Source organism: Protopterus annectens, chromosome 1.part2, assembly GCF_019279795.1.
Source record: "Protopterus annectens isolate FY-2018-M chromosome 1.part2, PAN1.0, whole genome shotgun sequence".
Classification (NCBI taxonomy): domain Eukaryota; kingdom Metazoa; phylum Chordata; order Ceratodontiformes; family Protopteridae; genus Protopterus; species Protopterus annectens.
Window position 1 is genome coordinate 230,792,973 of NC_056727.1, and position 16,193 is coordinate 230,809,165.

General features: G+C 38.5%; 1 protein-coding gene across 2 annotated transcripts in view; it reads right to left on the reverse strand.

The window, feature by feature from the left end:
- The window catches only part of LOC122788853 (N(4)-(Beta-N-acetylglucosaminyl)-L-asparaginase-like), an 802,551-nt gene that overhangs the window by 109,251 nt on the left and 677,107 nt on the right, over positions 1 to 16,193 (reverse strand). Inside the window, exon 9 of one of the 2 annotated variants that reach the window (XM_044055752.1) lies at positions 4,559 to 4,660. The exons of the other annotated variant lie outside the window; for it this stretch is intronic. Within the exon in view, the coding sequence (XP_043911687.1) occupies positions 4,559 to 4,660 (102 nt within the window). The remainder of the gene's footprint in view (positions 1 to 4,558; positions 4,661 to 16,193) is intronic. 2 annotated transcript variants of the gene reach the window in all.

Below are 16,193 nucleotides of genomic sequence, written 5' to 3' on the forward strand. Positions count from 1 at the left end.
ATTAAAAAAAAAAATTTGAATGAGACACTCAATGCAGAATCATACTTTAAAATGTGTACATTCCTGACAGGCCATTTGAGTGCACAACAGTGCAAGTTAGGTATGTGACTGACTGTGTGTCCCAAAAGCAATAATTTTCATGCATACATAAAACAGTGGTACGCAAGGGATTCTGGGACTTCTCAAAGATGCCCATTAAAGTGCCTGTGTGAAACTGTAGCCTGTAAACAGAGCCACTGCAGCAGTCCATGAAAAACACAGGAAACCATCAAAACACACTGAATCCCCAACAAGATGGGACCAATGCAAGGAAATGGAGGGGTGACAGTAGGGCAGGAGACAGATACAACACAGCATGGTGGATACTTGATGAACTAATGTAAGAAATGATGACATAGGTAGCGCACATACCTCTCAACCTCTTAGAGCAAGAAATCTGGACAAAGCATAAATAAAAGTGGGCCAAAGGCCGAAAAATAAGGACAATTTTTAAATATTGCTCTTACAAACTTAGAATGTAGAATAGCAGGTTTTGCATTAGCATGAATTTTCTGAAGGATATGAAGCCTGAAACTGAAATGTCTATCATTATTTTCTAACTTCAGTCTTAAATGATTTGCCACTAGTCTGAGAGAAAAACACAACTTTATGAAAAATGGACCAAAAATATGAAGCAAAAATATGGACATTCAGTGAAAATCTGTACAGCTGAGAGGTATGGCTTCAGCACAGCAAGGCACAAGTAGGAAAGATGGCACAGACAGTATCAGAAATATTAATAGTTACCACTCAAGTAATAAAAATGTGAGACAATAACACAGAGACACAACAATAAAATCACAGCTGTGAGAATGGCAGAAGCACAACATGCCAGACAAACATGGGTGGCAGAAGCATTAAACACTTATAAACAGTGTCAGAGAACTAAATGTTTACAAATATGAGGCAACACAAATATCACAGGGGCAGGTTTCTTTAAACTGAAGCCAGGTAGTCCTCCATTTATATGAGAAGTGAGATATCAAAAACATCCTTAGATGATATTCATACTCTCAGTGTACAAAGCATGACAGAATGGTTAAAGTCAGTCTAAATGTTCTGTCCCTGGCTGTTGGCAGAAGTCTGTTCTGCCAGGTGGTAGTCTGGCATATGGTCTGCTGCACATTACATTTCTCCAGCTAATTATGCAGGTGCCTTTGCTGCCCTCAACTCTGTTTTGGGTACATAGTAGGGCAACAGAGATCTGATGATGGACAGACTACAGTGCAGTTGGAAATGATGGTTGCTGAGTCACTATGCTGTACCTTCTATACATCACCACTGCATAATACCCTTCAGCCCCTCAGGCACCCTGTTACATACTAAATGGAATGCAATAAGTAGTTTATTTATCTGAATGTGTTAATAGGGGTAGAGTTAGCCACCCAGCAGTGTGATCCTTGGCTCTAGTTGATTGTCACTGCTGAACTGACATCCTGACCCCATTTGTAAAAATGGGAGAAAGGGGTTGTGGATGGATGGATGGTATTGATCACACATGGCCAATTCCAGTCTTAGCTTGAAACAACATGCATGTTTGACACCTACAGAGACATTCAGCAAGTGGTACAGTTGTATACAATTATTGAGCTTATACAGGCATTTGTATATAGTCATGTGAAAGATAGTCATGGAGTTACAGCCTACATATATGCAGTTTTCTACAGAGGGTCATAGAAAGAGGTGAGCAGAATGCCAGTGCCACAACAATGGACATAAACCCAAACAGATGTACCATGGAGACATATCTCCACTGCACTCTCATGATGAATCTAATACTAGATGCAGGTAAAAAGATGGAAAGATCTAATTTCACAAACATGAAAAGATGGTGCAACACACACTGTGCACAAAGGTTCAAAGTCAGTTATTATTAAGGGAGGCTACAATAGCACCTGCAGTTCTCAGGTTCTTACCTCAAAGCCCCCAAAAATACTATAGAAGCATCATACATGTGTACATCAAATGCACCAATAGCAAGTTTCACCAACTCATGAGCTGTGAACAGTTGGCAAAATATAATAGTATCTGCACTGAGCCTCATCCAAAAGAGGATCTATGGAGAGATCCCAGATACTGGCATCAGTGCTGAACAACAAGAAGTGCATGTCATCATCATCACAGCACTGAAGCCTAAACTTCTGTGACATCAGCATGCACTCAGGATATAATCTTTGAAAGCTGCTTGCAAAGGATTTAAATGCATGTAGCACTGCTGCTGTGTGGCAACCAGCACGTTTTCAGAGCCTGGCAGAGCATTGGCATCTCTTTGAATACATTCTAGATCATGTCCTATACTATGATGGAAGATGTTCTTGATTTGGTTATTGGAGATTCATGTATGCTCCCAAGTGTTCAGAGACAGCCACGTCTACAGTGGTCAGGTCATTATTATGCGGTGTACTCTTCATTAACTCATGTCCCTCCTGGCTTTGAAATTTCACTGCTCATTCAGGGTAATGTCCATTACTCCTACAGCAACAACACTGGTAAGAGTTATCATTCTGTCTAAATATGCAGCAGGACACATAGCCCTCTTCTGCAGACAACACTGACTTACCTCTTTCCAAAATCAAACCTATAGATATACTCCTGGATCCAGGGTTCCTGAAACATGAGGAGGATAAGACTTTTGCAATGCTGTGGTTGTGTTTATACCAATAAAGTGTATATTAGCTTATTTTGCTTGTTGTTTGTTGTGCTAATCAGATATATTCTGCAGGTCCCACAGCACACACAGGATTTACGGCAGTGCTGCTGTCTTCCTGAGTTACAGGTATGCAGAGGTGAATCTATAGTTGCCCTGCTGTGAAACACTGCACAACTTCACTGGTCAGCACAGACCAACACTTCTTTTAATCAACAAATAGTGCCTATGAACATTGTTACAATAAGTACGTGGCCCCGGCAGGTATGCCATACTATGTCTGTTCAAATGTGTGTGTGTGTGTGTGTGTGTGTGTGTCTGTGTGTTTGTCTTGTTTTTGACTGTGGAATTATTATTGTTTTAAGCATTCAAACACACTGCATTGGTCCTTGAGCAAGTTACTTCTCTATGACTTCACAGGAGTCACAGGTCTATACAGTAGCCACCTTTGCAGTTTTCTACATCTGCCCATGGACTTCAGGCATATGTTGTCACAGTAGCGATACTAACATAGCATTCAAAGAATTATCCATTTTCCAACATGCTCTGTTATTCTGATGCAATGTTATCCACAAAGCTTTCAACATTAGGTGCTTTGAATAATGCACATTGCAATATTAACACAGTAGTACTGTAATCCACAAAATTACACAAAACTGACAAGAAGTCTCTCATGATCACCTTATGTTTAGCTGGGTAACCTAACTTATGATCAATACATAAGTAGATTGAATGGTATTTAGTCATACACAAGAGACTGAATGCACTTGCCCATGATCGTTAAAGATAATGACTACAGGAACAGCAAAGCAGTGCTACGCAAACATGCATATTCATAAGTAAATGCATACAGAAATAAGAACCTTACTACCAATTAAAATTAATTAAATAAATAAATGTATGAAGCAACAGCAGCAACACAGTACAGCAAGACAATTCCCACCACTAAAGTACAGCAACAAAGTCCCCTCCTCACCACTGCAACCATTTTACTGAACGGGTCAACAGTTCCACATGAGATCAAAAATGAAAACAAAAAAATTAAACACGTTTGGTGGGAACAGAACCACTGACAATACTTTCCATTGCCTGCTAATGAAACCAAACCACTACACCAGCGAGAAGCTCACTAGCTGCCTTTTAATATTTTATTGTTGATGTTTTTGTTATGGTTATCTTCAGTGGTCACTGACTAGGACTTTCAACTGGTTGTGTATGAATAAATGCCATTTAACCTACTATGTACTGATCACAAGTTAAGAAGCCATTTAGCTAAGCCTTGAAAGCTCAGGTGTGGCTTATTCAGCACAAGTTATTTTAGAATACCACCGTGAATCTGTTTTAATAAACTAAGATGTATTTCAGCTAGTTGGTATATACTGTAATGGTGTACAATTTAAGGAAAAAACACACAAATTAATGAGAACTTAAGCTGGCAATAAAAAAATATTTAATAAAACGGGTGTAACAAACATGACAAAACACATAAAAAGAAAGAGGGGCAGCATGTAGTATAAAATAAAGTTTCACACCTCTGCAGAGAGAGTGACATAACATTCAGAATGAAAACATTAGTTTAGTTAGCTATTAATGCTCTTCATATAATGATGTACAACTCCTCCCAGAAATCCTAGAGTTAAAAGATCTGTATTGCAATAAAACTTCTCAACAGCCTTTTGCAATCAACCAAAACCCAATTAATAAACTCAGTTTTAAATGTATGCAGAAGCACTAAATGTAAGCAAAAAATACTAGACAAAAACAAATAACTAGATACAAAGCTTTAAAAAAATATTTTTAACTGAGAACTGTGTAAGTGACAACTCTCTACCTAAAATGTTTTGGATTCAGAGTGGTAATCAAAATTGTTACCTTCATATTCATTGCAATCAGTCCAAACTCAAACATGTTTTTTCCGGCTTGATGCTGGATGTCCTGAATCACGGAATGACAGGCAGCTGCAGGAGAGAAACCCTGCAACAGAAAAGGTTGGATAGCTGCTTTAGGAGCATATCTTGAAAAAGTTAAAAAATATGTTCAACAAAAATTACAACTGGACTATAACAGAATACTTTAACTTGCTGCTGAGATGCCTACATCCACACATCCCTCTGATGCACCAAATAAATCAAGATGGATGAGCATCAGGAATTAGACTATGAACACAAGCAATAATGTCCAACAGGGTGTATATTAATGTGTAAATAATGCCAGCCCAATGGCATTATTGCACTTAGATAATGGGCTGTCTGTATAATTGTTGTTTTACTTGCTTATTATTTTTATTACTATATTTTTATATATATTTGATGTAAAATAGTTCCTCTGCCTAATGTTTCAAACTTGCTGTAGTATATGTAAATGGTGTTGGAGGAAGTACTCTACATCCATAGGTTCATAGGTAGGTACTAGGCTATCTGCCTGAGGGCATTTATAAGCCTAGCCAGGGTGTGTTGGCTTTCGCTGCCCCACTGATTAATTAACTGATCCTCTGTCAAACAGAGCCAATGAAGTGATCCCAAAGGTGTATTTTCTGTTACCCATCCACTCGTCAAGGTTTCTCTTGAAGAGTGATAGTGAGGGGCTCTGCCTAATGTAGTTTAGAATTTTGTTCCAAAGCATGGGGGAGTCTCTGTGACAGGAATCTGTCCCTCCAGCATGTTCTATTTATTGTTGTTGCGAGGTTTAGCTCACTAGAGAGCGTGGCTCGCAGTGACTTGGATTTCTTTAGGTGGAGCACGTCCATCAATTCTGAGTTGGACATGGCTTTGTAAGTCAGGCAGAGATCACCTCTGAGTAAGCGATATGCCACTGAGTACAGCCGGAGGTTTTTCAGTCGGGCTGCATAGGACATATGTTTGAGGCCAGTAATCCTCTTGGTGAGGTACTTTTGTGGTCTCTCCAGCTGTTGGAAGTATCTTATGAGGTACATCCCAAATGGGGCATTGTACTCTATGAAGGGTCTAATGAGTGACAAGTAGAGGGGCACTATAACCTCTTTATTTCTAGATGCAAACCCTTTAGTAATTAGATGGGCCACATAGAAGGATTTCCTAACTACTTTGGCAATATGATTGTCAATGGAGAGATTACTATCTACCTGGGTCCCCAGATCTCTTATTACCACTTCTATATTAAGGGAGCTGCCACCTATGTGGTAATTTGCGGGTGTTTTGTTTTTCCCAAACGGGATGACTATGCATTATTTGGCATTTAGCTTGAAGCCATGACTTTGACACCAGGTGTCTATCTCAGTAAGGCCCTTTTGGAGGATGTCCGTGTCAGCCGGAGAGTCAATTATGGCTCCCAGTTTGCAGTCATCGGTGAACTTGGTTAGCCACAGTCCTCCTGTGTTTGCCTGTACTTCTGAGAAGGATATGCCGAACAGTTGGGGTCCCAGGACCGAGCCTTGCGGGACACCACTTGTGACTGGTTTAGAGTCGGACCTGGAGCCCGCTATTCTTACCGTGTGAGTTCTGTCTGTAAGCCAGTTGGCAACCCATCTCGTGACGTAGGGGTTTATGTTCAGGCTGGTGAGTTTTTCTGTAATACCCGACTGGGAAATGGTATAGAAATCCTTAGCGAGGTCAAGGTAGGCTGTGTGAACAACCTTTCTCTCATCTGTGGCCTTGGTTACTGTCTCGAAGAAGTCAATCAGGTTTAGTAGGCATGATCTGCCCTTAACAAAGCCGAACTGGGTCGGGTCAAGTGTTTGGAGGTTCCCAATGTCTTTGTTAATGAGTTCCACGATGATGCGCTCCATAGCCTTGCAGACCTGGCTAGTCAGGCTTATGGGGCAATAGTTACCAGGGTCAGTTGTGGCCCCTCCTTTGTGGAGTGGAATAACCGTTGCTGTGCACGATTCTATGGGCACGTAGCCTGTGGAGAGGCTGAGGATGAACAGCGTGTTTAAGTGGGGGGTTAGTTCATTCTGTAGTTCGTGCAAGATGCAGCCAAAATATAACATGTTAAAAAATATGCAGATATTTACTTCATTTTTTGGTCCATTGCTCCAAAAACGTGTGGTTTGCTGCTTGTCATTGGGGACTGACATCATTTAATAATGACACGTTTGAGTTTCAGACTTTACTTCCTTCGTAAAATTCATGCTAACACAAATCCTGTTATTTAAGCAACTTTCTAATTTTATAAGAGCAATATTTAAAATCTGTTCTTATTTTTAAGTCTTGGTTCCCTATATTTTCTGCTTTATCTAGATTTTTTGAGCTAAGTGGTCAAGAGGTATGCAAACCTCTTTAATGTTGCTGCTAGTGGTCGACTGTGTTCACTCACTCACTCTCTCTCAAATACAGCCAAATATCTACACACTTGCACTTCAGAAAATGCATGCTAACACAAATCTTATTACAGAAACTTTTTGATTTTATAAGAGCAATATTTAAAACCTGTCCCTATTTTGAGCCTTTGTTCCCTCTTTACTTTAGGCTTTATGGAGATATTTTGAGCTAAGAGGTCAACAGGTATGCAAACCTCAACTGCTGTTGCCACCAGTGGTCAATCTCTCTCACTCTTCACACTCGCATATACATCCACTTTCATGCACGCAAGTATGCATAGACTCACACATGCAGACAGAAACATAAATACACATACACACACAGTTTTTTATGTTTCATTTACTTTTACCCTTGCTAAACAGCAAAAGTGCTGCTTACCAAGTGTAAAATAACGGCTTGATCAATCTTGCTGTCACTCACGTACATACACACACACACACACACACACACACACACACACACACACACACACACGCACACGCACACACACACACACACACACACACACACACACACACACACACTTTTTTAAATTTTCTTTTTTTTGTTTTATTTTACATCTTCTTGTTTGTGATCTATCTTCTCCAGCTTTGGAGGTAGAAGCCCCCCATTGCTTGGGCCTATAAGAACCTTGTGCCTGGGATCGGCCCCTAGGGCATCTGGATCTGCCCCTTTGAGGTCTGTCTGACACAGGAAAGAACCAATTCTTTGTAGGCCAGTGTCTACTAAACCTAGGTGGCTGTACTTGTAAAAAATCTTTGACAGTTTGCATAGATTTAGCTTTGTCCTCCATTTTCTTTAATACATCTTCTGCCTTAACACCAAACAAAGTATCATGCTGTAAAGGTGCATCTAGTAATTTTACTTTAACATGATCAGGCAGATTTTGTTCCTTTAACCAAGCATGCCTCCTAATTACAGAACCCGTAACTGCGGCCCTGCAGGAGGCCTCCAAAGAATCAAAACCACATTGCAAAATATGTTTTCCAACTTGTTCTGCTGCATACAATAAATCCTGCATTTCCTTGTTTTCTGCACTTTCAGAATTTAACAACATTTTCTGTTTAAGCAATCCCATGACATGCTGCTGATACTTAAGCATATGAAATTGACAGTTGAAGGCCCTTATAGCCAAAGTTGCAGATGTGTAAACCTTTTTTCCCCATCTATCTAGTGCCCTTGAATCTCTGTCAGAGGGGGTTGGGTTTTTTGCAGTGGAAGCCTTAACTCCCATTGGACCCTGTGAAATAGTTTCTGGGTCAGCAGCAGGGTTTCTAAAAAGAAATTTGTGTGAGTCAGGAACCCTGTAATATCTGTCAGGCTTAACAGGAGCTGGGGGAAAGGAGTCAGGGGTCAGACTAGACTCCGAAAATACATCATCTACAATGTCTAACACAGGTGGAATGGCTAGAGGCCTGTGCTGAGGTAGTAAAAGAAAATTCCTGAGCCTCTTTTTAGATTCTGAAAAATCTTGGCTCTCCCAGCGGAAATGCTCCCTCATGATATGCAAGGTTTCCCCAAAGGAATAGTCCTCAGGAGGAGATGCTGAAGGCATAGATTCTTCAGCATCAGAATCCTCATAGGGGGGAACAGAATATTCCTGATCAGAAGAGGAATCAGAAGAAATAGAAACCTGATCTGAAGATTCATAGTCAGTGTCTTGCCTAGGCCTCTTATCAGGAGGGGGATGGGAACCCCTGATCAAAGTAATCAAGTCTTTGGCCATTTTGAGCATCTGTTTTTTGGGCATAGAGGCCTGTCCACGTGGCTCTTGAGTTTGTTTCCTTGCTTTAGCAGGTGCTTTAGTCTTTGCCTTTGATGCTGAAGTCATTTTAATGTAAAGATGTTTAGGTCTGAATACACCCTCAGAAGCCGGTACCTGCTCAGTGGCTCCGGACCCATCTGAGGAATTAGCGTCTGAGGCTCCAATACCTTGAGTATCCAGCGGCATGGCCGACTCCACGTGGGAGTCGGTAGTGGCCTGTGACTCTAAGGTAGCGGGCGTCAGGGGCTGCGAAAGCACCTCACTGAGAACCGGCGAACCAGCGACTGGCTTAGGAGAAGCTTCGTCATTGGTTTTGGGCCTCGGTTGTTTTTCTCTATCTTTTTCTTTGCGTTTTTTGTAAACTCCAGTAGTTGGATGGCTATCTGACAACATTTCAGGATAATTAAACTGGCGTCCAAAAAAGTTTAAAGCAAAATCATACCGACGCTTAATAGTGCGTTGGTTAAATCTAGCACAAAACCGACAACCAGTAATGTTGTGATCAGGGCCTAGGCAAGGAATACAGTAAGAATGAAAATCCTTATGAGGTATTTGCTTTCCACAAGAAATACAATTATTAACTTTTTCTGACATCGGTCTGGAGCAAGAAAAAAGTTTCCCCAATGGAGTACTTAGCTTTATTGAAGACTTCGGATCTGAAACTCAAACACGAAAATCTCAGGAGTCTGCCGACCGTCACTTGCAAACTGCTTCTGCTTCAGGTACCGCGCGGCAAGAAAGACTGAAGAAAATGGCGTCGGCCACTTCTTTTATACCCCTGATGACCTGACATCAGGGAAGGGGCGACAGCAGCCAATGCAGGACCCAAGACTTTGGAATTCAGGCCGGCTGAGGGCAACCTGCCAGAAGGATTACCCAAATGTAATGACTGCAACAGTGAAACATGAAGAACATCGACACCATCTCCCATTAACTTAGGAAAAACACACAAAACTATGTACATCTTCAAAATATAAAGTTTAACCCTACAGAAGGGAAACATTGCCCCAGAATGACAACTGCATCTATAGGCATTATCTAGCCTAAAATTAAGGTTAGCCATGTTAAAGCGCATGCTACAACCTGTGCTCCCACTTACGCTGATTGCTGTGTGTTCTTTTCTTACCTCTCCTCATCTGCCAGATATGAAAAACAGCTTGTATTCTTTCAGAAAACATTAACTTTTAGCCCTAAGAAAAAGTGCACTGGTTATCTTTAAATACAATCGAATTGTACAATAATATTTATTAACTGCAGTAAAATATTAATGCTGATAGGGAGGTTGTTATCTCTTATTCACTTCAAATAAATTCAAACTTAATTGTTTCACTGAACTGCTTGCCATTGTACCTTTAAATTCTGCATTCCCTCGGCAAAGAATATTCAGAATTCTCAAGATTAACTGCTTGCACCTATGGAAATGTACTCAGTAATGAATCTTTGCACATTTCACTCGGAGAAGAACACACAGCTGCCCTCAGCTGTAGACATCTTGAATCCAGTGAACATTTGCCAGTGGAAAAATATAAACTAATATTTTTGCAATTGTAAGAAGCTTAGCATTTGCATGGTGTTCATCATTTTGCCTTATTTTTAAAGCCTACATGCTTACAAAATCACCTGTTTACAGCTTAAACCAAAGGCATCAATCTAGACATTCACCTTTATAAAATAAAAAAACAAAACATCCTAATTCTACATATAATACAATCAGTGCACTTTTATACTTCACCCCAATCCCAGCGCAAGACCACAGCACATGAACATTAAACTTGCTTTTGCCCAGCCTTTTTTCTCTTGCTATACTGTAAAATGTATATTTCCTACAACTACAAAAGCATTTGTTTACTTTAATACTTTTAACATATACAAAACAGTCACTGAAAATACTTCCTCACATTTAAAATACCCGACTACCACTATACAAAACTATTTTACTGTATATAACATGCAGTTTATATTATGAAATGCTTTACACAAATACTAAGAACAAAAATTGTTTTACTTAGTTTCCTCCCTTTTATTGTCTTTTTAAACATTAATTATATAGTGGGGTATATGATTTACAGTCCACCCAGAAGTTTAACAAAGTCAACAAAAGTCCAGTGTTTTTCAGCCACTTTTTCTTGCAAAACCAAATTTCACAAATGTGATAAGATGCTTTACAGTCTTCCATTTATTCACTAATTTCAGAGTTGCTGGTCTTCCTCCTGTTCATCTCCATCTTCCAACACCAGATTCTGGATCAAGTCCAAAGTACTGCTGATTCCTCTAGTCAATTCCTTTGCTTTTTTCTGTCTCTCAAGCATTTTCCTTTGGAACACTGGAAAAGGTTTCACTGGCAAAGTCTCTCTATGAACCTTACCTTTAGGAAAATGAGAAGCAGAATCCCCTTCTCCTTGCTGACTTGCGTTTTGTTGGATAAACGTTTAGTTTCCTTCTTAGCCTGTTATGATCCTCCAGGAGAAAACTCTTTGAAGATAGTTGGATACAGCAGCAGAATGTCAAGCCTGCCTCTCTACACTCCCTGCTTGCTGAGATAAATTTGCTTCTTTTTTTGGTCAGGTTACAGTGAATAATCATTTTCTACAAACACTCTGCCTGTCTTCAATTTTTAATATTTTGCCCTTCTGCCACAATGTCAGGATCAACTCTTTCTGCTGGTATGGTTGCATCTTTACTAATATAGGCCTTGGCTGCTTTCTCATGGCCAGGTTTGGAGCATATACTTAATGTGTCCTTTCAATTAACAAATTCTGCTGTGGAACACCAGTCCATTTGCTTATTTCTGCTTTCATACAATTAATACATTCTATTCTTTATATTTTCTCTTTTACAACAGAAAAATCTCAGGTTTTCCATGTGTGCTTCACCCACCCACCTCTACTGTTTTTTTAAGAGTTCTTCTTGAGAAACCTCATATTCAGACAGCTTTTTCTTCATGTCAACCTTTGATTATTTGCAGTTTTATCAGTTCATCTGAATGGCTAGTTAAAGCTTCTTCTATTTTTCCAGCACTTTCTTGTTTGAATTGATCTACTTCTTCAGTATTTCATTTATTTTAATCAACTGTTGAGTACAACTTACTTATTTTTCCTCTGACTTACTGGAAACTTGAACCAAAACTGAACAGCTGCAGAATCCTTCACAGACAATGTTTTCTCTACACCTTTTCTGGTTACATTTCTTTCAGGTTTCCCAAATTTCTTCTTTGCTGGCATCCAGGCTTTGTATTTACTAGCCAGTAAATTAATTTTGCTAAAATAGCATTTTCAATGGCACTCTTTTTTTCTCAGTTTCTGTTTCCTCACTGGGAGAATTGAAGTTATGCTGTTGATCATATGCAGCCATCTTGGAAGTCTAGCTCTGGTAGAGGTTTTAGTTGAGTTTAGAATACAAGCTTCAGTTAAAAAAAGATAATTAGCATTGTATATACAATTTTACATAGTAACTATAATAGCAAATCAGTGAAGGTTACAAAAGATTTGGAAGAAAGAATGGAAAGGTAGCCTATAAAAGGACAATGGGAGGAAATCTGTATGGCTTCCAAGTATGCAGCAAAGTTCAGAAGGTTGAGGAATGATTGCTTGGAAATGTCTACACAGTACAGGTATTTTTATAACCCAAGCAGACTTCAGAGATTTTTTTTCTGAAGTAGATAGCAAATGCTGGAGGTATGGTATGAAAAAGAAAGGTGGTTGAGAAAAGTTTTTTGGGAATGTAATGGGTTGGCATATTTTAAAAATATCCTATGGAATACTTTATTAGAAATGTTGGGAGAACAAATGGTTCTAAGAAAGGAAATGTTTTTTGACCTGGGATATAGAAATTGAATTGCTCAGGGATAGCAAAGTCTTACTAAGTTTAATGTTACTGGCTGACAGAAAAGCTAGAAAATGGAAATCAAGTTGTACAACTGTAACTGAAGTACTTAATGCTGTAAAAGAGATAAAAGAACTAGATGTGGAATCTTTACAAAAATAGAAAAAACAAATTACATCACAATAAATGGATTTCTGGCAACAATACATGCAGAATAATGTTCAGGAAAATGAAGAGGTTTAAGGGAAAGCAGGAACTGAGAAATTTATATAATGTTGAAGTAGACCATGATAGTTTTTTTACCACCAAATTATCATCTAAGACATTGGCAAACATACATTTATATAAAAGAACACAAGCCATGTTAACATACTCACAATTAAAATATTATACACTGCATACATTTTATTTATTTATTTTTTTTCAAAACATTCTTTATTTCCTTTTATAGTTTTAACCAACATAACAAGAAACCACACAACATAGCTAATAATAAACAAAAAAAAATTATGTAAAAGTATTACTATACAAAAATCCAAAATAATAACCTATATACATAAGTGCCAATATATACAAGGAAGAGAAGAAAAGACTGCTGCATAAAATAAAGACTCCAAATAACAATAATTAAAACATAAGATACAAAAAGAAACTTAGTGTATATACCACCAAAACCCTACAACAACCACATATAAATCATAAAGTAATGAGGCAGAGAAAGGGGAATTGAGAAACATAAACAATCCACGCTAAGATCAGTATGGAGGGATTTACTTCGGTTGTAGGGGGATATCATTAACAGATTTATGATAGTCAAGGAACATGTATAGGAATGTAGGAGGTGTTTCTAAATCATCAGTCAAAAGAAGGAAGATAAAATCCCATAGTTTTTGGTAAGCAGCTCGTTTACGAGGATTGATTATTATCATTTTTTGGGAAGTAATGTATTTAATTGCTAGAATTTTAAATTCCTTCCAAGATAACTTGGATCGATCCGTCCAGTGCTTAGTAATATAAAATTTTATTAGGAGACATAGGGTGATGAGTGCTCTGAACATTTTATATATATCTATCATCAATCCTACATTACATAAATTGATCAATTCCTGCATTCTGTTAAACTTTAATCCTCCTCCGTAACGTTATTCGACATGTATTGTTCCCACAATTTTCATTTTTTATATGGAATTTGCTCCTACCCTTTTCTAAAGAACCCTCTTCCAGTTCTTTTATCTCGGTTGCAATACTCACTACATTAAATACAGTTGGTTTAGTCTTTGATTTTAATTTTCTAGCAATTGCCTTTTTGCAGCCACCAAAATTAAACTTAACAAGTCCTTACTATGTCTAGGCAATTCAGATCCTGTATCCCAGCTCAAAAATCACTTTTTTAGTTACACCAATTTGCTCACCCAATATTTCTGACAGAGTAGTTTGTTAACATCTGTCAACTCATTACACTCCCAAAACATATGTTCAGATATGTTCGAATTATTTTTTTTTATGTTTCGATAGAAAGCCAAGAGTGTGTTTTATATACATATGTGGAACGTGAGGTAACCTGTAGCATCCTTTTCTGCTACACCCACTCATCTTTGCTGGTTTCTGATACATGTTTCTATATGTTTTATGTTTCTTCTGATGCTCACTGATGGCTGGTCTATACCTGTTCTACTTCTCAACTGTCATAAAATATAGAAATGTCCAGTTATCTCTTTATCCCCATCACACCTCCAACATTTACCACCTACATGAGGAAAAATTCTTTGGAGTCTGCTTGGATAAAAATACCCATGCAAACACTTCCAACCTTAAGTGGGCCATAACTGTTAAAAGGAAACATGTATAATGCATGCAAATAATGACAATGTCATTACTGTTCTTATTTTCAATTAATGTATGTGTGCCTATGTCACTGTTTAAACATGAGAATTTAATAATGATGCTTAAAAGGGGTATTCATTTTTCTGCCTGTTTTTCTCACCTCAGGATAAAAGGCATACCTAGGATTTGATGAGTTTGCTCTTGTTGTGCAAAGAGAAATTAATAAATGTCCTTAATGACCTAAACAGACTATCACAGAGAGAGAATGCTGTTCAAGAGAACAGGGAAGGCCAAGTCTTGTTTCTTAAACAGAAAACACTTTTTGAAATGGTAAGGGAGGCAGCACATCCTGGATATGGCAGCCAGAAGAAATGTATCAATGCAAAAATAAAGAAATATGTAAAATAAATCCTGCACATCATGGTTTGTCTGAACTGATCTCCTTTAATTTTAATACATCTTACACAATGTAAAGCAAATTGAGTATCCGATGAAGACAGACACAAAATCTCAATACAAGCTATGGCATGCTGGGATTTTCTTTTTTTATTTTTGATTTAGAGAGCCAAGAATGTGTTTTTATATACATATATGGAATGTGAAGTAACCTGTAGCATCCCTTTCTGCTACACCCACTCATCTTTGCTGGCTTCTGATACATGTTCCTATATGTTTTACGTTTCTTCTGATGCTCACTGATGGCTGGTCTATACCTGTTCAACTTCGCAAATGTCATAAAATGCAGAAATGTGCAGAAAATAAATAAGATGTATTGTTCACAAAATATGTAGCAAGTGTTTGAACCTGGTTAGGAAAGAAATGTGGCAGGAGTTATATGTACTGTGCAACACAAAAGAAATATCCAGCTTAAGACAAAAGGCATGACCGTAAATGTAGAGTTTGAAACAAACATATATATTCCAGTATGTATTTTAAGGGGAGCCTAATCTGTTACACAGCTTGTGTGTGCATATTTGAAAAGAGAGGATGTACATCCATGTCAAATATTATTTGGGGATTCACGTCAGTCTGCAGAGCTATACTTACCTATTCTTGTGTTCTATGCCATTCTGGATCCCTGATCTGGTACCCCCTTCAACTTTAAGCTGAAGGAGGAGAGGTCCACTTCTGCTTGAGGATCAAGCAAATAAAAATAAAACCACCTCTTTTTCCTTTGAAAACTGTGGCAAACCATTTCTTGCTAGATTTGTAGCAAGTGTCTTGATACAGCTAATACCACAGACACACACACACACACACACACACACACACACACACACACACACACACACACACACACACACACACACACACACACACACACACACACACACACACACACACACACACACACACACACACACACACACACACAATCCCTAACAGTAATACCAGACACACTTTGTCTGATACTGTCAGAGAATTTTTTGTAAGGTAATGTGTAAGACTGGGGTTAGGAGGATTGGCAGGGTTAGGGTAAGCACCCTGCATGACCTTACTCATGTGTGCTAACCCTGGACCTGCAGCTAACTCCAACTGTACAAATTAATTTACAAAAACCCTTTCCCCTAACAGAAATATTACACAAGACACTTAGTCTCAGTTCCCATACATTAGCACACACACACACACACACACACACACACACACACACACACACACACACACACACCTAATGTCAAAACTTTCAGTATATCTGAATGTTTTGGAATTCATACACAATAAATACACAAAAACATACACAGACACTAAATTACCATAGCTAAAAAACACATACCTTAAGCACAGCTAATGATGC